Source organism: Lottia gigantea, assembly GCF_000327385.1.
Source record: "Lottia gigantea unplaced genomic scaffold LOTGIsca_42, whole genome shotgun sequence".
NCBI lineage: Eukaryota > Metazoa > Mollusca > Gastropoda > Lottiidae > Lottia > Lottia gigantea.
Genome location: NW_008709463.1, coordinates 709,855 through 735,488, shown reverse-complemented (window position 1 = coordinate 735,488; position 25,634 = coordinate 709,855). Strand labels below are relative to the sequence as shown.

The 25,634-nt window shown below is 33.9% G+C and overlaps 1 protein-coding gene across 1 annotated transcript in view; it reads left to right on the top strand.

Moving 5' to 3' along the window:
• Positions 1-2,140: 2,140 nt before the first annotated feature.
• Positions 2,141-25,634, top strand: part of LOTGIDRAFT_122838 (hypothetical protein) — a gene marked incomplete at both ends in the record, with an annotated part of 32,154 nt that continues 8,660 nt past the window's right edge. Inside the window, 8 exons of the mRNA XM_009060381.1 lie at positions 2,141-2,297; positions 17,110-17,355; positions 20,498-20,607; positions 20,892-20,978; positions 22,259-22,312; positions 23,074-23,235; positions 24,016-24,201; positions 25,128-25,235. Of these exons, the coding sequence (XP_009058629.1) occupies positions 2,141-2,297; positions 17,110-17,355; positions 20,498-20,607; positions 20,892-20,978; positions 22,259-22,312; positions 23,074-23,235; positions 24,016-24,201; positions 25,128-25,235 (1,110 nt within the window). The remainder of the gene's footprint in view (positions 2,298-17,109; positions 17,356-20,497; positions 20,608-20,891; positions 20,979-22,258; positions 22,313-23,073; positions 23,236-24,015; positions 24,202-25,127; positions 25,236-25,634) is intronic.

The window sequence follows — 25,634 nt, the reverse complement described above, 5'->3', positions numbered from 1 at the left end:
CGATTTAATTCTAAGAGTTCTCGGTCGTTTGTCGTGTCCAACCTAACTTATTACATTTGTCTGCGAAATGTAAATTGCAGCGTTTACTGAAATTTAAAAGACCTCCAACCTTTTTTTAACGTTTATTATTGGGGATTGAAATAAATCAGCTTCCAACGCAATGACTCTATTGATCTCGCTTTGAATTTAAATATATTTAAACTAGAAGTTAGCCTAACACTGCACAAAGAAGTTGCTAAGTGTGCTCCAAAAGAAATGGAATATGCATCAAAATCTGAAATCTTAATCTTAATAAATTATTAACTTATTCGTCAGCTACTTTTCAATATGTTTATTTCCCGTCTTTGCCTGTGCCAAAGGCATCACCTAACTTTAGCCAAATTGTTTACGGTTGTGTTGTCATTTAGAAATTGTGTCTTATTAAATCATTTAAAAATTTTAACGACTGTGTGAAGACGCTGTGTGTCGTTTTAAATATCTTTACACGAAGAGGAATTGTGTCTGCACGACAAAGCAGTCTCTGGAGGTGGCTGCCTTTAGTGTACTTGACAATTTCACTTTTTAAATGTCATGGACCAGTTCTGAAGTGAAAAGCCGCATTTTGAAGATGTTCTGTTGTAGGTTAATTACTGTTTTCATTTTGATAAATGCATATCGAACATTGTATGGAGTAGTATATGGGGTCGTTGTGTTATATTTTATTTCTACTTGTCCAAAATTAACTTTTTTGTGGGCAGGCCAATGATTGAATCGAATGTGTGATTTGTTACTTACACGTACCAATTTTCCCTAATATAAAGGGACGCTCAATTCTGTAATCCAAGAATTCCCTTTTTTTATTATGAAACTTCTTCAGAGTTCTATTCAGGTCCTATTTAGGTGATCTACTTCAGAGAACCGAAAGCAATTTAGTTAACCGCCTTTCAAGCACGTTTCAATGTCAAAACAAAATTGATCAGTTGTAAAAACTCTTCGACCTAAATGAAAAGATTTGTGTCAACCATCACGAAGAGTAGGGTCACCTATTAACTCTATAATTGACGAATACACGGAATGGTCTTCTCCTAACATGGCAGTTTTAATCCGCCATTTACAACTGAACTAATCTGACTGAAAACTTTATCAACTTCATGAAACCATGATCATGTAAACAAAAGTTCAAAAATATATATCATGCAGAAAACATCAAAGTCTTACTAAATATCAATAATTGATTCGTAACTCATATTTTCTTATAAGATGCATCTGTATTCTGGTCATTTATTGGTAACAAACTGTGGTAGGACTTTGTCAATAGAACAAGTTCCACTGGAAAAGCAGAGTAGGAAAATCCGTTAATCAAAATCTCGTCCAAAGTATTGCAAAATCCAGAGTAAAAGTAAGCAGTGGATTCCTCCAAGGAGTATGTCTGTCAGCTTGATATCTTTTCTGAAAGTTTACTTTGACCTACTGTGCTCATTCATCTGGATTTCTTAAATTTAGGTGAATCACTTTGCTATTATCAAATATCCACCTTAATATTCCTGCTGACATTTGGAATTACGAGCTCGACAAGGCTGGAAGCTTCTGTCAAACTCAGTATCTTCGGGTGCCGAACTAATCATTCCAGGGTTTAACAGAATTGTTAAGCTACGAGAGAAGAATTCATTATCGAGCTGTCTTAGTTTCTAATTGTTACCATCGAAAGTGTCAAATAACACTGAGAGCTATTCTGGAAATAGACCAATTTTTACAGACCTTAATACAAGAAAGGAAACGTACTTAGATAAACTTTTATTATATCAATTTTGAAGTGGTTGCGTTACTCAAATCTCTCCAGATCATTGTACAGTTTAAATTTTCGCTCAATAATTTCGACTACCGTTGTGAGTAGTACGTAACCATCCATTTCGTTTTATTCGTATAAATTAATAAACCAAGTACCAACTATCCAAATCTCTTAACGAAAGCCCGAAATTAAAAACAATCAAAACATTGATAGCAGCAAATGAACTTTTTCCACGAGGAAGTCCATCAATCATAAGTGAGTCCGAATTTCAGAATGAAAAGTGGTATCAGGTGTCTACGCATTAATACCTAACATTATATTCTGTAATGAAATTATTAGTGGAATGGTAACCTAAAGTTTGTTTTCTTTTCAGGCGCCATATTCGACCGTAACTCAGGCCAAGTTCACACAGCATTTCGACATGAGGTACAGAGTTTTAACCGGGCTTATTCTGGAGCTCATCGCTACCGACTGGAAAACATAACCAAAGAATTAGACGTCACTGACAGTTTTGCTGTTAGTAATGCATGTAAGTAACATACTTAATGTCAGCAACTTGTAGAATGGTAATGCTATAATATAACTTTTTGACACAATGGTATCATAGCAAAACAACAAAGTACAACTCTCTGGAAGTACTGTGACTCAATTTAAATTTTGATCGGGTATTAAAAACCACCGAGGACAGGCTGATACATGTACGAAGGGCTCGAGAAATTACTCCTTGATCTCAAATACAATCTTGTTTCAAAATATAAACCCAAATTTAATCTCTACCTTCATTCAAAACCTCCATTTTAAACTCTCTCTTAAAACTACTAGAAGAAGGGTCGGGTGTTAATATTATTGAAAAGTGGCTAAAATCCATTAAACAATAACATATGAACTTTACTGTAACCAAAGCCCGGATTATCGAAACTAGAATTATCAAATACTTCAGTAAGGACATAGGCTGAAATAGGTTAGTTATCTGCAGATCTTAAAGCATGAGCCTATTAATGTCTCAGGTTCTATTTTAATATTTCTAATTTACCCATATTCAAAATTAAACGAATAACTTCGGAACTTAACTACTGCATTTGAATAAAAAAAAATAACGACGTGTGTCTATTTGTTAGCCTGTCGCAATCAGAGGAACAATTATTGGAATCATAAGCAATCTTGGACTGGAATTCCCAAAAGTACACAGAATGGTCGATAGTCATTAAAAGCGAATTCATTTGACTGTCAATCAGAGCACCCCTGTGTGTTGATATGGCTGAACCCAAACTAAGATAAACCATTAACGAATAATTGTTTCGATTAATTGGATCCCGACCTCTTTACAACTGTATATGGTTAAGCATGATATTGCCTACATTAACTCTTAATGCTACTTTGTTCTTGCTTTCCTAAGTAACAATTCTATTCTGTGGTCACATTTGGCGATATATAGGACTGAAGATATTATTATTCTTCCATTTATCTTATATTTAATGTAGTATTCCTTATCAATAACACAATAAAGAAACGATGGACACAAATATTTACTTACTCGAGTCTAGTAAGTTAAGCACAACGTACCGTGTGAATTCCTACGTCTGAGAACTCTGACATTCTACAAAATCCCGACATATTTAAGAAAAGAAATTTCAATTAGTTTGTTTACAAACTTTATTTTTCAAAGGGTAGGGATAAAGTTTGATCAAGTTTTCCTCGAAACAACAACATACGTGTTAATATAATTATGGTGTCTCCATTATTTTTGGACAGTCTTTATAGTCGATATTGCTCATGTGGTATTATGTATTTCCAATTATCACCTTCTTCATTTTGAAAATTTGAAATAGAATCTGGCAAGAAATGCACAAAAAATAACTTCACAAATCTTAATTCTTTATTGAAATTTATTTGCTGTTTCTTGTGGGTTTTATTATATCAATCTGGATCCAGATGGACTCCTGCATTAATCCTAGTCAGCAGATGAATGTATAAACGAATGGTTGTTTGATTAAGTCTACACGTAAACCAATCAATATCTCATTTACTTCAGTTAAAGGAAAGTGGTAATTTACATAAATATTGGCCAATCAATGGTCTCGACACATACATAAATATTACATTTAGATTTTATGAAGACTTTGAAGTCTCTATGGCTATAACTTTCGGATTTTAAATATTTGTGGGATGTAAAGGAATACTAGATAAACGTCAGTGAAAGTTTGTATTGTCAAATTGGTCTGAAGTTTCAATTAGTTTGTCAAACGAACTCCAGACTTTCTCAACATATTAATGTTATTTGTTAAGTTGGAATATGCCAACTGATAATCTGATACAACGAAATATAATGTATTTTTAATGTAGTGCAAAAGAGACGAACATATCGTAAAATCTTGATTATTCTTTAGAGCCCAAACCAAGTGATTCCTTTTTTGTCCATCGTATGAAATTCACCTGACATTTGACGGATGATCCATCCAGCATATATCACAGATAATTTATTAACTGGAAATTCTGATAGAACGGAATATATTTTAATGTAGAGTATAAACACTAAACAGACGAACACATTGTGCAATCATAATTATTGGTTTCGTAGTAAAGTGACCATAATATTCGTATCGTAGTACCACATATATGTCCAATGTCTTATTTCTAACAGAATCATGACTGAGACGATTCACTACATCCAATATATACCACAGGTGTTTTTATTACTCCTGGTTACATCTCCTGGTTGTAAACGAATTTGTTAAAGTACAAATACATCCGTATATATCTTTTAAACGTACAAAAACAAAAATACATTTGACTTGACTTTCCTTGGGGATTTACAAGAATATAAGATCATGAAATCCATTATAGTACCTAGGCACGATTTGACCTTTCCTCATACATCAGCTATTTTTTTTTTTAAATTCTCTGTGTGTGTAAGACTTCATTTGTTGTGGTAATGTTTTGTACATTATATTCCTAATGAACGCCAGCAATATCTATATCATTGCTTAATTTATTCTGTGAAAGTGTGAGCTGCTTGACAAGAATATTGAATATTTTTAAACTTTGATCCTTTAAACAGCAAAAACAATTTTCCAGACTAAAAATTTTCTTTGTGTGCGGAATTTTTATTGGATCGTAATGAAGACATTTGACTTTAGGTTTTGAAGGACTTATGCATCTGTCATGAACTGAACACAGTGGCTACAAGGAACAAAGGCACCCCATGCTACTAACCATCGGTAGATCCAACATAGTAGACCCTTGCTTATAAACACAACAGTTGATAACGAATCTCCATGACCTACATTAAACCATTTTTACACTTGAACTTATCCCTTTACTTTCATAACAAAATCGTGTCATAAAGATTGAGTTAACCTCTCGTTTTGTTCTTGGTTTGATACATAGGTAGATATGCCCAGCATTCCGAAAAAACGAATGCAGCTCTTTACTATGTTCGTCAACTTGGCGTCTCTTTCAGAGAGTTCACATGCTTAATAATTGTATTAAGCTATTTTAGCATTCGTCGTACTGACGATATAAAGTTGCACAGGTGAACGGAAAACACAATTGCTTTACATTACCTTAAGATGGAACTAAAACCTTTGGTTGAGTTGGTTCACAGGCTTCTAGAGATGTATCAATAGAATCAAAATGAGCCATATTTCATCTGGTATCTCGTTCTCATATCTTGTTACTGACACGAAAATGGTCTTCCATCAAAATAATAAAAGACGTCTTTACCAACAAACTTGATAAATGGTTCTCATTTATTCCAATGGGAAATGTGGTATCTGGAGCAGATCTGAGAATTTTGATAAATAGATCCTGATAACGAATTATCCTAAATCGCAAACAGATAAAATGCTTTTCTTATGTCGACGTATATTACAAACTAAACTCGAAATCCAAAGCACATTGACAATATATTGGTAGCAGCTAATAAACTTTTCACACGAGGAAGTATATCAATCATAAGTGAGGAAGTATTTCATAATAAAAAGTGGTATCAGGTGTCACCAGCCATTGCAGCTCAATACACGCAAAAATATATATTATGTGGACTCTTCGAAACGCATGTATAATTGACTTTAACCAAAGTAGCTTCATGTGTTGCGGAAGAGAGTAATTATAATTAAATGAAGCTTTACGTCTTATTTTTCTGAACTTTTGAAGGATGAATGTACCCTAATAATTTTCACGACACACACCGCAGTAACCTTGTAGAATTAATTTATGTTTTAGACATTAAGAGTATAAGGTCTACATATATAGATGCGTTAGACGTTCGGATAATTTTTCATTGATAATAATCTTTTGAACAAAAATAATGTTTTAACATTAACTAATGTCACCTTTGATATTCGTAAAATAATTAAAAAAATATTATCATAGCCACATCATTATTAAAAAACATATCCAAAGAAAAACATTACTTTGAACTTTGGGAATCAAAAAGAAACCGGAACGTTTCAAAATGTGATATCTGTTTACACAAGAATTACAAATCATTTTACCAATTTTCTGTTATTAACTTTTCCGAGCACCGGTTTTAATATCGATTTTAATGGCAAGTTTCTTTTTTCTTTTTCTTTGACAGTACTAGATATCGACACAAGGCATGAATAATTAAACAGATTATTTCAGTTCCAATCTAAGGCAACGTCACCAATCATTTTCTTTCGATTATTCAAGAACGTTAATTCGTGTCATTGTCTGTGGGTATGTCTGCAGACGTTTCCAGAAAAATGGATTAGTTTTTAAATCGTCAGGGGAATTCCCTAGACATACCCGCAATTTCCTTGTAGATCTTACATAGATATTCAGAAAATACCATTTCTCCGGAGAGCGTTTGTTAAGCCATTCGGCATTACGTGTAGATGACGTTGTCTTTAGGGACGGGCAGTTCATCAAAATATTAGACAATAACGAAGTAGTAATGGCGAGTTTCATAATATTAGTGACCTCTTAATATTGAAGCCGCGAATACGATGTCCGGTGTGAAATTATCGATATCAGTAGGTAGAAAATATACCGAAACCCGTACCTCGTGTATTCACTTCTTCTATTTTGTTCTGTATCGATAATGCCGCAACCTACGCCACACCGGACACCGTATCTCGACTATTCCCAGCTTAATGGACGTTGGTAATATATTTATAATTATCGGATATATGACGACATTGAAATGTTAACTTATGGAACAGACGTATTGAATATCCCTTAACGAGTACTTAATTTATTTACTCTACTACAGATTGTAATATTATTCAAAAAACGTAACTCTTGTGGGAAAGTATGGGCTCTGTTGGTCTAATTTCATTAGTATCTTATGAATAATGGACATTTATTTTCCCGTATTACTGTATGGATTATTTCGAACGTTTAGCTGGGTCTTAAACCTCCAGGGGTAGCCTGCTGAAATTGCTGAACACATTAGAAGATTTCATCCTCTTCCGAGAACTATTGCTGAACACATTGGCATATTTCATCCTTTTCTGAAACCTTGGGCTATATTGACATGGACGTATTGCTCAGTTCTATCTAAAGATTAAAATAAATGTTGTTATAAATTGTTCTTTTATCTTCCCAATGGCTTCTAAGATCTCCTTATAAATTGTATTGTTTTTGTTAATCATTTTACTTGATAATATTACCTGTATGCGTTCCGAAACGTAGTATGTAATAAATGCAGAAGTGGTTTATCCATATATCTTGATTAAAATGCTATTTAATGTTCAATTCATTGCCATGGGCGCCATCGTTAGCCATGAACTGCACAGAGGGTTAAGAGTTGACTTACGACTTGTTCTTTGAATCGAAATGAAATGGAAACATTAGAGTTACTACCTACTGTTCTGGACCTTGAAGACTGTCGAGGAATCTTTATCTGTAGCACTCTTTGGATTGAAATAATGTTAATTAGCCGAGACAGGCGTTCACTAAAACCCTACTGAATACTCGAGTGGAAAACGAAATTCGACATACTGTGTTACAAATTGAAGATTGAAATCCAGTTGGTCACAAATGAGACATTTTAATTCACGAGATTTAACCAGTTTGCTTTCCGCTTGTCAACACAGTTCTTTGTCTATTCAACCTTAGACGTGATCAGAGTAGAGAAAAAAACTAATCGATTTTAGTTATCTTTCTAATACGTTTTTAACTATGACAATTCAAACGAAAAGCTAGACAATTTCAACAAAAATAAACGAATTTCCATTGATAACCATAAAATTAGACTTGTTTGGAAGGATTTTTAAAATTCTTGATCAACAAACGGAACTTCAATTTAATTTAAAAGCCGCAGGATGAAATGAATTTTGCGTCTGATGAGCATGATCACCAGAAATCAATCTAATTCATTCCGATCTCTGATCAAAGAGATAATGGTTGCGAGATGATGCATGTTGTGGTTCATTTGCTTTCATTACTGTTATTAAAATAATTGCTTTGTTTTTTTCATTGTCACTAACTCAAACGTAACCTGAACATAGCTATCAGGTCAAACCTGGCACACGATCTTCCAGAAAATTGTTTTCAGCATTCATTCATGGATCCACAAATTAAAGGTTTAACACAGGGATATATAAATCAGGAAATATATTAAAAGACTGAAGTCATTGGTATATGGCAAGTTACTTCCAGCTAACTGATATCACAGACTAGGTAGTTGTTGGTAGATTACAAGTTAACGTCCACTTCCAGCTAACTGATATCACAGACTAGGTAGTTGTTGCTAGATGACAAGTTAACGTTCGCTTCCAGCTAACTGATATCACAGACTAGGTAGTTGTTGGTAGATGACAAGTTAATGTCTGCTTCCAGCTAACTGATATCACAGACTAGGTAGTTGTTGGAAGATGACAAGTTAACGTTCACTTCCAGCTAACTGATATCACAGACTAAGTAGTTGTTGGTAGATGACAAGTTAACGTTCACTTCCAGCTAACTGATATCACAGACTAGGTAGTTGTTGGTAGATGACAAGTTAACGTCCACTTCCAGCTAACTGATATCACAGACTAGGTAGTTGTTGGTAGATGACAAGTTAACGTCCGCTTCCAGCTAACTGATATCACAGACTAGGTAGTTGTTGGTAGATGACAAGTTAACGTCCGCTTCCAGCTAACTGATATCACAGACTAGATAGTTGTTGGTAGATGACAAGTTAACGTTCACTGCCGGCTAACTGATATCACAGACTAGGTAGTTGTTAGTAGATGACAAGTTAATGTTCGCTTCCAGCTAACTGATATCACAGACTAGGTAGTTGTAGGTAGATGACAAGTTAATGTTCGCTTCCAGCTAACTGATATCACAGACTAGGTAGTTGTTGGGTAGTTGGATTGCAAGTCATACATCTACCATTTTCGTCTTCTAGCTGTAGCCACCTTTCCTGTTTCATGGAATGCAACTATTTGATTGATTTGTACACCGGTGACAGAAAGATTGTAAAAAAGATTATGGCTTATTGTTTATAGACTTTATGTCGAGAGCTCTGATTGACTGTATCCGCTGGCGTAAATCCAATAAAATTGTTGCATTTACCATTGTCATTCATACCAAGAAATCTGACTTTAGCAGTCATGGTATTAGCCAAAGTTCGTAATAGCTTGACGTTGTGAAGATGGTCACACAGACGCGGAATAAATAATGCAAGCAAGTTAAACAAAAGTGAAGTTTGATGTTGATGTAACCCAAGAGGTTGGACTAATAGCAAATTAAAGTATAAAAGTTTGTTTTTCTTCGTGAAATTCCAGACTTGGTATTGATTTAATAAAGTTAAAATGAAGTTTAATAATATGCTGGGTTGCTGAGTATCATATATTTCGTCTGGAGAAACAATTTGATTAGATTTAGTTTGTTTTTGTGAGGTGTTTTGTGGACGAAGAGTACAGAATGTCATTTTGAACAAATTTCTTTTAGCGAGATTACTTTCGATGCCCAATCATTGTGACACAATTGTACCTGTATCGCATTTATGTTTCATTATCTGTTGTAAAGTATCTTCGGAGCGTATTGATAGATGTATATATATTTCAAAAATTTCTGCAAAGGCACATCTAGTATTCATGTACCGACTTCGTTTAATGAAGTGAACAAATTTAGGCCTTCAACAAATGAACCACTCGATACATTTACAACAGATTAAAACGATATCAAAAAGAGATTATTCCGGCTGAAAAAAAATAGAAGCAACAATGTTTACAATAATTTTACTTTTTATACAGGGCACATATAAATAAATTTAAATCTAGTTTTGAAAATCGATCTGTTGTCATTTTGTATATTCTATTATTACTTATTCGCGTGATTCTAAAGACGATGCTTCTGTTACACGGAATATAGATGACGATAGGATTGTGTACGTCTTAACTTGGTTATATTGCCATTAATCGTGACATTTTGAAATAACTAATACAATAATGACAAATAGCCTTCAAAACTAAAACCACAATTCTGTATTGCACAACATTGTACAAAATAAGTCAATGATCTGTGAATTTAACTTGTGCTTTGAATATATTTTAAGACCGTCGTTGATAAAATCTGTTCCCTTATCAATACACAGTGGTTCACTTATTCCACAAAATAGTGGCAAGTTTTAACCGATCAAAATGACCCTTTCCATGCGATGCTGCTTGATCGTACAATATAATATCTTTTTAACGAGTTTCGTATGTGTTCAAAAAACAAAAGTGGCTTCGTGTTGAAGCCAGTTTGAGAATCACTTGACTTCATAAATATTTATTCGGTCTCAAATACAAGGCTAAAGGGAAACAAGGTATAAGTATGTATAATTTAGGAAGTTTTGAAGAAACGATGCTTTATAAAGAAAAAGATCGGAATTGGTTCGAGTGAACGTTTATTTTTAAACCGGGGCGTAACATTTCTATATATGGTTACACTGTGTGACAGTGTCAAGATTAGCCATTCTGTTATCTAATGCAACGACCTATTCTACCAATACTATACCGTACTAACAGAAAACGACATATAATTCGCGGGCTTTCAAACAATTTCTGAAAATGTCAGTAAAAAGCTTTATAGAATGTTACAAAAAGCCAGCGAAGTAATTCTTTTGCTCGTAAACTAATAAATAACCACGACATAATATGATTATAACTTCTTCCATAGCACAATATTTCTTTACAAGCTTTCCTTTTCGTTTTACTTGCTGATCAATTTCGTTTTAGAAATGATATTCATTTCAACAACATTTCTAATTTGGTCCAAGATTGAAATTGTCAACTGCAGTTATTACTGTGGCTCTTGTCAGATAAATCTTTCCCAGAATCCATTTACGTAAAAGGACTTTTTTTTAATTAAATATTGGTGTTGCAGAGGAATACATATTTTCTTAAAATAAGATATAAACATGCGATGATACCAATATTAAAATGATATTAAGGAATCGGATCATACGAGGTAGAGGATATTGTGTTGTGTAAGTGACTTTTCTCCAACCACGACGATTCAAACGGTGTACGTTGCTGTTGCAATGATGAAAACAAAATATGCTAGGAAATAACCAAATATGACATGAAGAGATCGTCCAAAGTTGCCGCGATGATTCAAGCATTGTAAAGTCGACGTTTCACCAACCACTATGTAGAAAACGATAAAGCAAGCGCTGTATCTGAAACCAAAATAAAGCATTTCTTTTGATGACAGCAAAACGCGTGATGGTGTTTGGGATTCAACTGTCACATCTTCTCAAAGCTTCTGTTGCCTTTTCGTTATTGAAACGAAGCCAAGTACTAAATGTATTGGATACTGATGCATGGCAACTTGTTTATGTACGGACCAAAAGCCAGAATCTGCCCCTGTCTACAAGGCACTAAATTTAAACTTATTGGAAATTTAACATAAACTTTTAGGGCCTTTGGATTTTCTTTTGTTTTCCTTGGCAGGATTAGCAAGTTAATTGTACGCATCTGCATATATATGACAAAAACATGAGTAATGTGTGTTTTATATGTTTCGTTGTAATCAACACCAATCGCCCCTGCATTCGTCTACTGCACTATTTCAATTCACGCCCACTGTAAATTAAACAAATTTCACCCATTTAATCATGCAACTACTAAATCCAACGGCAATGTAACTTGTTAGGTTATTTATCCAAGCGATTAACTTTCAAAAGAGGCTTACTCATCGATTGAAATTTTCTATTAAAGCTCTAATTCTCACCCAACTCGGCAAATTGCAGGGAAAATAGATTCTTTAGAAGTAGAAAATGTTTCAATTATTTTAACCAAACATTTCCTTCTCTAATGTTTACTTTAGTTAAGCCTTTGTGTTTGGTCTAAATGTTGGTTTTTGTTGTATAATCGGTTCTACGTTGTAATGTGTTGGGCTGTTGCTCTTGATTACTATTAGTTTGAATGGTAAAGTGCCCTTCCGCCGAATCCTGTGGACTCTATCTTTCCCTCCTACGACATTTTGACGCATCTGTAGCGATTACAAGTTGTGTATGGTTGTAAATAAGAATAACGAACATAACTTTCGAAAGCGACTCTCATCCAACTGAGTTGTGTTCTTTACTCATGACCGCCTTCCTTATTTACAACCATATACAACTGGTAACCGCGGTGGTGTTAGGGCACCTAAAGTAACCTGTGAATATATATTTTTTTAAAGTCAGGCTCAAGACTGTCAATCCTCGTGTTTTAGTCTCAATTTGTCATTAGTGCCTGGAGCGAGAAACTAAATTACTGAGACAATCAACTTTTGAAATTATTTCGCCGGAGATCTATTTTCCAGATAAGTGAATTTTGACCGATTTAGCCGTGGACCAAATAAGATAAGTCTGAACTGGAATAAAATGGAAAAAGCCAATAAAATTTCTCGTTTATTTCCAATTTGTAGATGTATTAGACTTAAATACCTATCATAAAGATGATTGTAAAATAAAAGTTAAGTCACCCAAGAGAATGGAATTCGCTCTCTTAAATCAACTTTTCTCAGCCTATAATGTCATCTTGTATTTGAAGCGTTTAGTAATTATGGAAATGTTTCTAATATTCCTTTAGATTTGTCTTTCGTGTAGTTGTCTGTTTTTATAAATCAGTTTTTGAAAAACCTGCATGCTCTCCGTTTAGTTGTCCGTTTTAATCAAACTTTTTTAGAAAATTTTTTTCAGTTGCCAAATTACTTAGCAATACTTCTTCCGTATAACTCAATAGCACAACCAAACATTTCATAAACATGACTGTCCTATAAGAGAAAATAAATGAATACATAGGACAGCTCACATTCAGTAAAAACCGGAATTGCGTATGCGCGAAAATTACAAAAATAACGCTCCGATTTATGCACTCTGGTTTTGTCTCAAAGACCGACTCAGAAATATTAAGTTTCCTAAACAATCGATACCAGTAATAAAATAACCAAATTTTGTTCTCGGTCGTCGAATCGCGAACCCAAACTAATTTCTTTTCAAGCGAGAAATCATTATCTATCAAGGTTCAAAGGTCTCTAATGTGTGTAGACCTTGATTGGTTTCTTACCAGTAAAATGTTAAATCAAAGAATAAAGTTTTTGACATTTGGTTTTACTTTGCGTGCATAGTCATACCACAGTAACTTATTAACATTGGGTACAAACGTTTCTTACTTTAACCAAAAATAAATTCATATTTTACGCTTGGAAACATTTTGCTTAGTGAACGAAGAACGTCGTTATATCACGACTTGTCCAGTACTAAACAACAAAACACTACGAGAAGTTTTCGAAATGATTTGCTTTTCTGGTTGCCTTGTCTTGATTTTCTGAGGTTTTTAAGAAAAGTCCTAGACCATCCTTTTACTGTCGGAAACCCAGCCACAGCTCGACCGTCCTGCACTCATGTGACAACATAATAACTTTAATAATAACAGCTCATTACCGTACACTGACGTATACTTACTCCCTTATGATTGATTTACTTCCTCATTTGAAAACTTCATTAGCTGCCACCATTGTTTCGCCAATATGTTGGTTGTATTTCGGTTTGGTTTTCCAATTCGAATCGTTAGTACTGGGTTTATTTATTTCAAATCATCGCGACGGTGAAAGATGTTGGGGATTTCTCTTCAGACAACTAAACAGACTTCCTACTGAAAACAGCCAATTATTGAGAGTTGACAAGATGAGGCATCCAGTCGTTCGTTCAGACAAAACCTCCGTAATCCATTTAGAAATTGGCTCATCAACCACTTTTGATTTCTGACGTAAAAATGTCGATCTCCAATCACTAATCTAAACGATAGTAAATGTTTCAATGAGAGGCCATTTTGAAAACTAGCAGCTATTTAGCTTAAGATCGATAATGGCTGATAACTTAAGAAAATTCAATTTGGTCGACAAGGCCCCCGCTGGCAAAGATATCCACTACCATCAATGAGTAAGAAATTACAAATAGAAGAGAAATTGGATTAGTATGGGAAAGTGTTAGACTATCTTCAGTCAAATTGTCAGATAATTGAACAAAATCTATACAAGTATTTTGTTAGTAAGAGACCTTGCAGTTCCTCTGATAACCTGCAGGGATTTTACACTACAATGACGGACTTGATTTTACAGTATTCCAGTAATGATGGTAATTTAGCTTTTAAAGGCATGCCTTACAACAACTTTAGTCTACAATGCCATATTTATCATGAATAATTTAATAGTTATTAATACATTGTATACCAATGTATTGCCAAAGTCTTATTTGGATTTCGGTTCGGATCGTCAATATTTGGATTTTTATTTGCACATTGTACTTATTCATTTTATTTTAAGCGACTTTTAGGGGTAAAGATAACATTTTCGTCTATTGTGGTAGATTTACACCGGTGAATGTCTTTTGAATTGATAAAAGTGAAATGAAAAATATGTCCTAATCTAAAAAGAGAAAATGATTCATCATAAGTTAACAGCTATCTTGGGTATTTCCACATGATAATAACTTATATATGACTATATTTCCTTCGTGGAAAATCTGAATTAAGTGCCATACATGGTTCCAATTCCAATTTCATTAAAAAAGTTCCCAGAATCACATCAGCAAAAAGAAAATGATTAATATTACAACAGCATCAAAATAAGCTGAAGACTAACACGACCCACACATAATATACAGGAACATGATAATATTTATGTGTGCTCTAAGTGAAAAAAATATGTTTTGTTGTTTAATGAGTAACAAAGAATAACGACCGCCTGTGTATCTCCGCTACAATACTCAGTGTTAAATATTGATATCAATTGATATACCCAATGAACAATATAAACAATTTGAACTTTGCGAAAGCAAGGCATCAGCTATTCCCGCAGAATAGTGAGCATTGTCCGATGCCTGTCTAGTGACAGCATCCAGTCACAAAACTGTTTATACAAATGAAACTCAATAACTAAACAACTGTAATTCTTTCTAAGACAAATACTACTCGTCTCATACCACGAAAATTACAACGTGATAGACAGAAAGAAAAACAAAATAGATCTTTTAACAAAATATAATATTATTGTTTAGCACATTATTGAAAATTTCTTTTTGCTCGCTGTTTTCTTCCAGACCTTACTTGAACTGTCGAAGACCATTTCCAACTCGGTCGTATTTTGTTTCAAAACTTCGAAGTTCTTGTCTTTGTTATTGCTTGAGGAAAAGAAAAATGATTTCCGCTCTTAATTGAAAAAAATATTGTCTTTTTCAACGAGAGTAATCCAACGTGAAGACATGGTAGACACAACTTCATAAGCTGCTACCAATGTTCGTCAATATGTAGTTTGGATTTCGGGTTCCGTTTTCCGGTTCAGATCATTACTACTAACTTTAAATATACATCGGCTATGTTTAATCGAAGAATGCCTTGATATAGTTCCTTTAAGGTGTAATTGTTAGAAATTTGGGAAAATGGGACCCAAGTGATAATTTATTGAAAAGTTCCTCCTCCTCATCGAGATTCCCGATTCGTTCAGTCACTGCCATGAAAGTGTACCTACTTAGGGCTTTTGGTGCAGAGGCGCATTTGCCTGGTGGGGCTTTTGTTTGTCCACCGGTTAAGCATGGACAAAGACCCAATCGTTTATTAGTAGGGTCAGTCAGTCGGATGTTTTTGTTGAAGCTGCTCAGGCTATGCTACCGCAGGATACCAGATACCACGTTTGCTGCATTATAGACTAGAATTCTACCTTTTCGAACGCAAAGAACAGTCGCCTATTTCCTAAACGGATCACTATGTGACACCGTCGTTTAAAGTCAAGAGACGGAACCCCTCATATTATTATACTAGCTAATTAAATTTCTTATCCCATAAAGATGTCGGTCTGGATTGTGTTAGATTTTGAAAGAACTCTTGACTGGACACTGATATACATTCATATACTTCCTTCTGTCTACGTGATAATTGAACAATAAGATACAAATATTTCTGATATATATCGACTTCGTAAAATATTGAACTTTAAAATATATCGCCCAGCTTTGAAATATATCGACTTTTATACAAGGGCTTAGTGTAATGTCGAGAGACAATGTCATAAGAATATTTTCTAAAAATAAATGTTTTATGTTTATGTTTATCCTCACTTCAACCACACTCACTTATCAATAGATAGACGGTTCATTTTATCCAAATAGCTTCGTATGAAGTGATGAACAAAGCGACTTTTGTCTGTAGTAATTTTAACTAATTTTGTGCGTGTGTTCACGTTCACAAATAAAAACCTGAAAAAAGGGCTACATGCATATGTTGGATGTTATATTCCTAACATTATCATAATTGTGAATTTTCGGATGCTTAAGATTGGCACCCGATGCTGTGGAAGGGTAAACAAGGTAGATGACAAGATAACGTCCGCTTCCAGCTGATGCTGATATCAGAGGCTAGGTAGTTGTTGGTAGATGACAAGTTAACGTCCGCTTCCAGCTAACTGATATCACAGGCTAGGTAGTTGTTGGTAGATGACAAGTTAACATCCGCTTCTAACTGATGCTGATATCACAGATTAGGTAGTTGTTGGAAGGTGACAAGTTAACCTCCGCTTACAGCTAACTGATATCACAGACTAGGTAGTTGTTGGTAGATTACGTGTTAACATTAACTTCCAGCTAATTGATATCACAGACTAGGTAGATGTTTGTAGATGACAAGTTAACATCCGCTGCTTCCAACGGATGCTGATGTCACAGACTAGGTAGTTGTTCAAAGGTGAACACTCTTTGACCAAATCTTAAAGACCTTTAAATTCCAGTTGAATTTACTATTTCCCCTTTGGAATCTTGTATATGCATTGATTAAGCATAATAGTTTTGATTGCCTTCAATTCGCCATAGTGTAAGATTGTGATTGTTAAAATAAAGCAAAATCCTTTTTTTATATTTTCAGTATGTTCTCATTTATCGAAGGGCGTTCTGGCCATATTTGGCGTGTCCAATGCCTCATCATTAGCTACCATACAGTCCTATAGTAACACATTCAAAGTTCCATTTATCACCATTAGTATGGCCCAGAATACATCATCGAAAGATTCATACCAGATTTATATGCGTCCATTGTATATTCATGCTATCATCAAAGTTTTAGAACATTTTGATTGGAGAAAAGTTTCTTACATTTACGATTCCGACGAAGGTAAGCATTATTCTATTATTCTATACCTCGATTTGTTTGTTTCCTTACTTATCAAAAGCAACAGCTTCGTAGGAATGGTTGTCCAATGTCCATTGGAGGGTAATTTAAATTCTAATTAGGGCTAAATTTAAATTGGCACAATTCTTAAAGAGGTGAAAGTATCCAATAAATATCTGATCGTAGGTATACGTTTGACTGAATTGTTAAAGGGACAGGTTTTTTTTGATTTTAGTCTTAAACACATGTAAATAGACTTCAGAAATACTAGAAATATACTAAAATCACATAATTCCTTTAAAAAAATACTTCAACCTAGGAAATTTACTCATTATCTCTATAGATGTCTTTTCTATATATCACAGTTTATCAAAAATTGACGAGTCGTCATTGTTAGCTGTGAACACTATCACTAATATCTCAGTTTCTGAGACTAAAGTATGATTGGTAAAAAAAATGCCCTACCTGTCCCTTTCGAATCATGTAAAGAAAAATGAAATGTAGACTTACCTATCTTAACCAGAATCCGACAAAATCAAACGGGTGGTGATACGAATAATCTAAGTTATAGCTGTTGATTTGATAAATCATCAATTATCAAATATTGGTACTCTTGTTTACATTAACCCCTACTTGAAATAAGTTTGTTTAACTTCTGTGGGTCATCCTAAGGTATTATACTACAGTCGTTTGAATTATCATTAATTCATTTAAAGTTAAAAATTTTAATGTTAGTATGGTTTATTACCCTTTTAACCAAACAACCCCTATGTCTCTTCAGTGCTATTTATCAATTTATAGTTCTTATTCTGACAGTTATGTTCCTAATATCTTCAATAAATATTATTATTCATTATAAAACGAAACATAGTTATCTCCCTTAATCTGAACAAGATAATTCTGACCTATATTTTATTATTATACTCTCAATGCTTATAAAATTACTCTGTTGAAGTATGTTCCAAATTTCTGACCTCTATCACGAAAGTTTTAACACTTGTAAAATATTATTTTATTTCAAAAGCGAATGTTTATCTAGGAAACTTAAAATCCACCCAATAACCTTCTTTGAAATGTGTTTGACCTAAATTTTATACTTTGTTCTACGAAATTATCTCCCTTGGAGATGAAACCAAAACATTTTTTCTTTAAATGTTGATGATGTTATTTCTAAGGACAATGTGTCAATATATTTGAACACAATCAGAGATTAAACACGTTTTGATAGAAAATAAAATTCTGTCTTACTAAATACTATGAATGTTCGAACTGCAAGTAAAATGGCATAAAAAGCTAACTTCTCTATTCTGTCAAATACCATATACATATACCATTGATAAGCCTACCGGGGAAAAGTGAGATCAGATTTCACAAGCCGTTACAAAATGTCCAATTGGAAAAAAATGAATCAACAGCTTGGATGGAAAAAAGAATCTTTTCATCCGTTGCTTTTCCTGGAACCAAATCTTTACCTAGAAAATAGAATATAATAATAATTATATCAACAGCCTTCACCTATTCTTGGATCACGCAAGAAAAAAAAGTTCATTCTTTATCATCCGTTGCGTTTCCTCGAACTAAATGTTAACCTCGAAAATAGAATTGACGTAGAACCATTTCAAGAAAATAACAGTAATCATTCCATCAAGATAAAAATAGATCACTTTAATTATAAACTTTATTCTCCAGCTATTTATTTCCATGACTAAATTCCCGGGTTCAGAGCCAACACATGCAATTTATTTCAATGGAAACGTTGCTGATCTCACGCCATGTTGAATACGTGATTTCAATTTTTACTCAGTTCTTCATCTAGGGTGCATCCTGCCCTTCTGCTACATTTAAATAAAAGACATTTTGGTTTCTAGGTAAACGTATTCTGCATATTGCTTTTAACTTAAATTCGGATTATGCCTTTTGAAACCCTACACTCCTCCAGTCAATTATGTAGGTCGTAGATAGTCGTTCTGATGGGTCAATAAACCGCGGCTTCGGCTGTGTACGTCTTGGCAAATTTCCCTACCTGCACGCTTGTATGCTTAAACTCAAATAGGTGCATAAACGTAAAACTCTTTCATTTCAGTTGCGTCTTTTATTTAATATTTAAACATGGGGAACATGATATGAATAGTAAAACCGAAGCGGATTCCCAGCTATTATTACATTTTAGTTGTAAATTTTCCCCATAAAATATAGTTGTATATTATTCAGGTGTCTCTTGTATAAGTATTCTATGGAACTTTTTATGTCATTCATTGAACAAAATAAAACTGTCTCCGACTACATTTCTGTAACTTTTACGAATGATTATTGTATTGTTCCATTTCCGTGGGTTAAATTGTCTTCAATACTATTTCTCTTAAAGCCCAACGCAGACGAGGAACATTTCTGTCGACGAACAAAAACATTGAACAAATATATTTGTTTTCCGTTATCCGCAGACGACAAACATAATTCCGCAGACGACGAACATTTAGCTCGAACAATACGCCAGTGCCACGGAAAATTACATGACCTCAAAATGGCGACGTCCAGAAGAAAATGTAAAATTGCGTTAGCTATTTTATTAATTTTAAAAAGACGCCAAGGTAGACGGCGAAATAGGAGCATTAGGATCCGTACCTGGATTCAACGTCGTAAAGAGCAGGGTGTGTAAATTTACCGGTTGTTTCCAGGGATTGTGCTATTTCTTGCATCGCAGCGTACTTCTTGTTCTGTCTGAATAGTCGGGCGAAGAACTCATAAACAAACAGGCAGATTGCGACCACATATCTACTAAAATCTGCTCCTTCTCCACAGTCCAAAATTTTGTGTTGGTAGATTCACTGGACGTCGCCATTTTGAGTGTCATGTGGTCTGGCTTCGATCGCTGATTGGTCTTTCGTCGATGAATGTTCGGCGCTAATGTTCGTCGTTAACGCAGACGGCGAACAAAGAATTGTTCGGCGAACAATTTTAAAAAATCAAACATGTTTGATTTCACGAACAATTCTCACGAACATTTTTGTTCGTGTTTCTGTAATCCGCAGACGGTGAAAAAAATGATCGAAACAAAATTTTTACGATTGTTCGCTTAAAATGTTCCTCGTCTGCGTTGGGCTTAACGGTAAATTTCACCAATGATTATTGTATTGTTCCATTGTAGGGTTAATTCGTCTACAGCAATTATTCCAATCTACAAATTTGTACGAATATGATTTACACATCGGTGCCAAAAGAATTACAACTGTTGACAATTGTTTTAATGTTTTATATGTAAGTTTGGTTTTGTAATTTCCTCATGTGAATAGTTCATTAGCTGCTACCAATGTATTGCCAAACTGTTATTTCATGTACTCATTGTTTGTATACTTATCGCACAAGATTTTAGACTTATACCAAATCATAGCTAAATGCAAGTTCTGACCATGACTTCCTTAACCTAGACAAGTCATCTTGTTATAGTACCGAAATAAAGTAAATGTTTTAAAGTTATGGTAGACTATACATCTGTTGTTTTATATAATAAACTGCTGTACAATAGTCAATGCCTATTTTAGGAATTACATAAAAAAGATGAAGAGGAAGACCAACGAATTATCTTAGATTTACAAATAGAAAAAGCAGAGGAAGTCATCAAACAAATTGTAAGTGTACCTGTAGGAATGTGTACTAAGAAGGTCTTAGATTCGATTCAGGCGTATGTGTGATAATTTTGACGCAAGTTGGGGGTGCTGTCATGGAAATTGTTTAATTGTTCTGGCAGAACAATCTATGTCTGCACAGTTTAAAAATCGAAAACAGTACGCCACGAAGCACCAAAACTCCCATCATTGCATTGTCTCAGAGAGTTCTAATTTTTCAGAGGTCTCTCACCTCCCCCATATCGTTTTGAATGAAATATTAGATATCTGATAAATGGTGAAAGCTCTGGAAAAAAATCATAAAACAAAGGTCGTAAAAAGTTAAATGTAACAAGATTTTAACACTATCTGATATATAAAAAAGAGGCAGTAAATGCCAAGTGATATTTAAACTCATTCATTAAAAAGTCTTATCAAATTTGGAAAAGTTCATCTGTGAATCGTTCAAAACGAAAATTAAGATTTGTGTTCTATCACCTCGTTCTTTCAAAACATGTCTTTCCACTTTGTAAAACTTGAAAGTTGCTGCTCGTTGAAGTTTTTTAACTTCACATTCGTGTCGGTTGAGAACCATACTTAAAATTCATCGTTAACAATGGATTAGAGCTTATTGTGAACTACTCATAATTGTCAGATATTATGATAAATTGTCTGAATAAAGCCCTTGAACTTTTCTGGATTTCAACAAATACTCTAACATTGTCGCTTATCCTTTTCTTGATTAATCATACTGGATTTTTTAGGACATTTTCAAGCGATATGTCAAGACAAAATATGCCAAATAAATGTCAAAAAAATTCATGGACATTTTTTTGTGTTTACTTTAATTTAAACTCGATTTGAAAATTGATCATATGTCTTAGAATGTTAATATTTAATAAAGTTTGTAACATGGTTGCGTTTTATGTCAGTACGATTTTAATGCACGAATTGATACGTTAATTAAATTCGTTTTAAATTCTCCAATTTTCCAATGTAATATGAGAGAATTAAAAGTTATGATTAAAGAAGATATTGATGTGAAATAAATTAGGTTTTATTTCCAAACGCTGCACATTGTTAAATCAAATTCTTTTACGTTTGAACGTCGTTTTATCATTTTACAGGCCTGTTGTTGTGAGATAGCGACTATTACTGTAATAGAATTGCTTTCTTAATTCCTAAAACCTGTGCATGAAACATTCCAGTTAATTCGACAGCAATCTTTACTGAAGATTTATACAATTCATTCATTCGTGTGATCTCTTATTCCTTTCAATCATACAGTTATCTTTTACTTCCAGATGCGGTATTCAGACGTTAGCAATGCACGGTTTCATTTTTTACTCGGCGAACTGGTAAGATGAAAAATTCTGGACAATTTTAAAGGGACAAAAATCGATTTTTGTTGTTATTCTTTACGCACGTTTGGTTATTGTACTGCTTTTAATACCCAAAAAACTAAATCTAAATCATTTTATGGGGAAAATAAAACGAGAAACGAAATAACGACATATCTTAATAAAATTCTACCAAATCTGATATTTAATTGGCCAGGGTGATCATTGGGTGATATATTTTATGAAATTTGACGATAAAAATGGTTTCATTTGATAACTTTATGACCAGCATGGTATTCTCACCAGTCCAACTGTCTGAACATTGAGTTTTATTGCGTTATGTTACGTTATCTCGGTTGAGTTATTTGTCATCGGATATTCTAAGATCCTTTTCAATTGCACACTGCATGGCGCTCCCCCTTTTCATTACCCCTATTAGGTACAGAAGAGTAGTACGTTTCTTTTCATTTCAATAGCATACCCAAATTTACATATGTGATTCTAATATGTAAAACTAAATCGCTGCATCTGTTGATCGTTTTTTCATTGAACAAATGAGGCGGCGCCAGTATGTATATAAAATCGCATAAGTACATCCATTCCAATAGGAATATATTGAGCATGTATTTTCGGGATATGAAGAGCAGTGAGTTCTTCTCTATGACGCAAACTACTTTTTATGATTTGAGGCTTTTCGTTTCGAGGCATCAAGGGAACCATGGAAACTACAACTTCATATTTGAGAGAAATGAATTTCGGTTTGTTTCTCAATATTTCAGGGTATGTTAGAGATGAATTTAACTAATTTTGAAACTGGTGGAATCAACATTACTGGATTTCAATTGATGGATCCTAAAAATCAAACAGTTGAAATGTTTTTAAATTCTTGGGCCAATTTAGATCCATTAGAATGGCCGGGTGCTGGAACGAAGAAAATTAAGGTGTGTACACGTATTGAAGAAATTCATGTAGCAATTTGGATTAATGTCATTTGACACCATCGCCAATGATGCTTTCTGCACCGTTAATGATGGTGGCTCTCTCCGTGTTCTTCAATCCATATGAACCACATGATGTCACTCCGTAACTGATATTCCAGTATTCAAATATCTAATAATGATTTTTTTTTTTTTTTTTCATTCCATGTATCAATTTTATATTAATATTAATATTGATGATATTTGAAGCTTGTAATGACCTTATATAGCTCTATTTCCGTCTACGGTGTTCCTTATATGAACTTCTTTCGTTCTAAAATAGACATTGTGAATTACTTCTCGATCAGCTGAGTTATTCCAGCAGTCATACTAAATTATTGATATGATACGAAATGAAATTTCTCATTACACACTTCAGATAAAAAAATCTTGGTTCATTTTTCTAAACTTTTTTTCATGCTTTTCTAATTATTTATAAAACTAATTTAATTGTATCCGAATTAGAGCTAAATTACAGAAAACTAATTCCATAGGGAAGTCAACTAGAAGAAAGGAATGAGCTTTGGAATTGATTTGACAATGAAAAAACTTAAGAATTCATTTCAACATAGCACCGATGAACTATGTCGTGCAAGCTTAATTGTCATACAACAAGGTGTAAGTTAAAGGTTAAGATAATAAGATATGTTAATTATGGATGCCTCTGTAACACTATCGATAGTAGCACCATTTCTTTTGCTGAAATAGCTGTAAATATAAGAATCAGCGTTCTTCTCATTTCAGTATGAAGCTGCGTTAGCAGTAGATGCAGTTCGTCTTTTTACCAGGTCTTTCAGTGGCATTCTTGGAATGGAGCCGAATTTCCTCCATCGTCAGTCCAGTCTCAATGAAAATAAAGGCATTAAATGTACAGACGATTCTTTGGTTACAAGCAGGCAAGGGGATAAAATAATTAAACAAATGAAATCGGTAAGAAAAATAAAATGTGACATGGTTGTCAAATAGTTATTTTATTTCATGAGTGACGGACATTCATTTACTAACAAATTGTACTCGTCCCCGTGATTAATTAACTGATTCTATGTGACATGGGTAAACTTAAGATGGGTAAAACGAAAGGGCAGATTTGTAAGGACCTTTGGTTACTGGTTAATGCAATCAGGTATCCATATCTTATCTAGCAAACATTGTATTTGTCGTTTGTAATAGTCTGATGTTGCGACCAAACTATTTTGATCGCAGTTGCTATTAGTAGTCCGTCAATTTATCGACATGGTGCTTGAAACCATGAAGTCATTCCGAGTCCACGACCTAAAGTAACTACAAATAGTGTTATTTTTCTTATAAAACTAATTTCAATCATGTTTAATACATTATCCCAAACGGCGGTAAATCTTGGAATATTGGTCTCAATGGCACCACTTGTGAGAGTAGAAGATTCCAGGAATGAGAACAGTCACGCTATTCCAATTTTGAAACCCTTAGGGGCGTTTGTTCTTATTTCATGATAATATCAGCCTATTATAAAACAGTTTAATATTCACCTGTTTGGCTCGCTTATTCGGACAGTTGGTTCGATTCAAAAGGGATGCTTTATTTAGCCTTTGAATGTGTATCATGAACATTTATATCTATTACAGTTTCCCGTCTGTGATTCTTATAATTCTAAAAATTGTTCTTATTCCGGTGAAGTCGTACACATGCAAAAGCATACAAACCTCTTCTGAATTCCCAACTTATATTACATGGATAAACATAATTTAAAACACTTTGTCTAAGTTTCACACGAACTCGTAAGAAAGTTAAGTCCACAAAATTCTTGCACCTGAGCTGCCCCCGCTAATGAAGACAGGTGTGTTAGAGAAAGAAATGGGTCAAAAGGATTTAATTTGCAGGTTAATTTCGATGGTGTAACTGGTCGTGTTGCCTTCGATGAAAATGGTCACAGAAAAGATTTTACATTGGGTGTTTACGATGTAGCAATGAATCGAGGTATTGCAAAAGTAAGTAACAGATCATTAGATATATATATATTGGATATTAAAACGAAACTTCAAACATGTCAGAGTTTCACGCTGTGCTATATATTATTCCATTAGGATAAAACATATTTAAATTTAAATTACTAGAGTTTTTTTTACATGTAACACACGAATATTTAGATATCCATTACTAGTGTTATATATCTGTAATTTAGATCGAGGTTTCTTTAGCGGTTGAAGTTATATTTTGGGCGACTTGTTTGCTTATGAGACGAATATACCGAACCCCTTGATTAAAAACATACAGAATTAAGGCATATGCTAGAAACGGTGTAATGTCTGAAATTTCTTGACATTATGGCTTTGATAGGTACGACTGGGTGTATAATGCAGTCTTTTCTGTGGTATAATGTTCTTTGT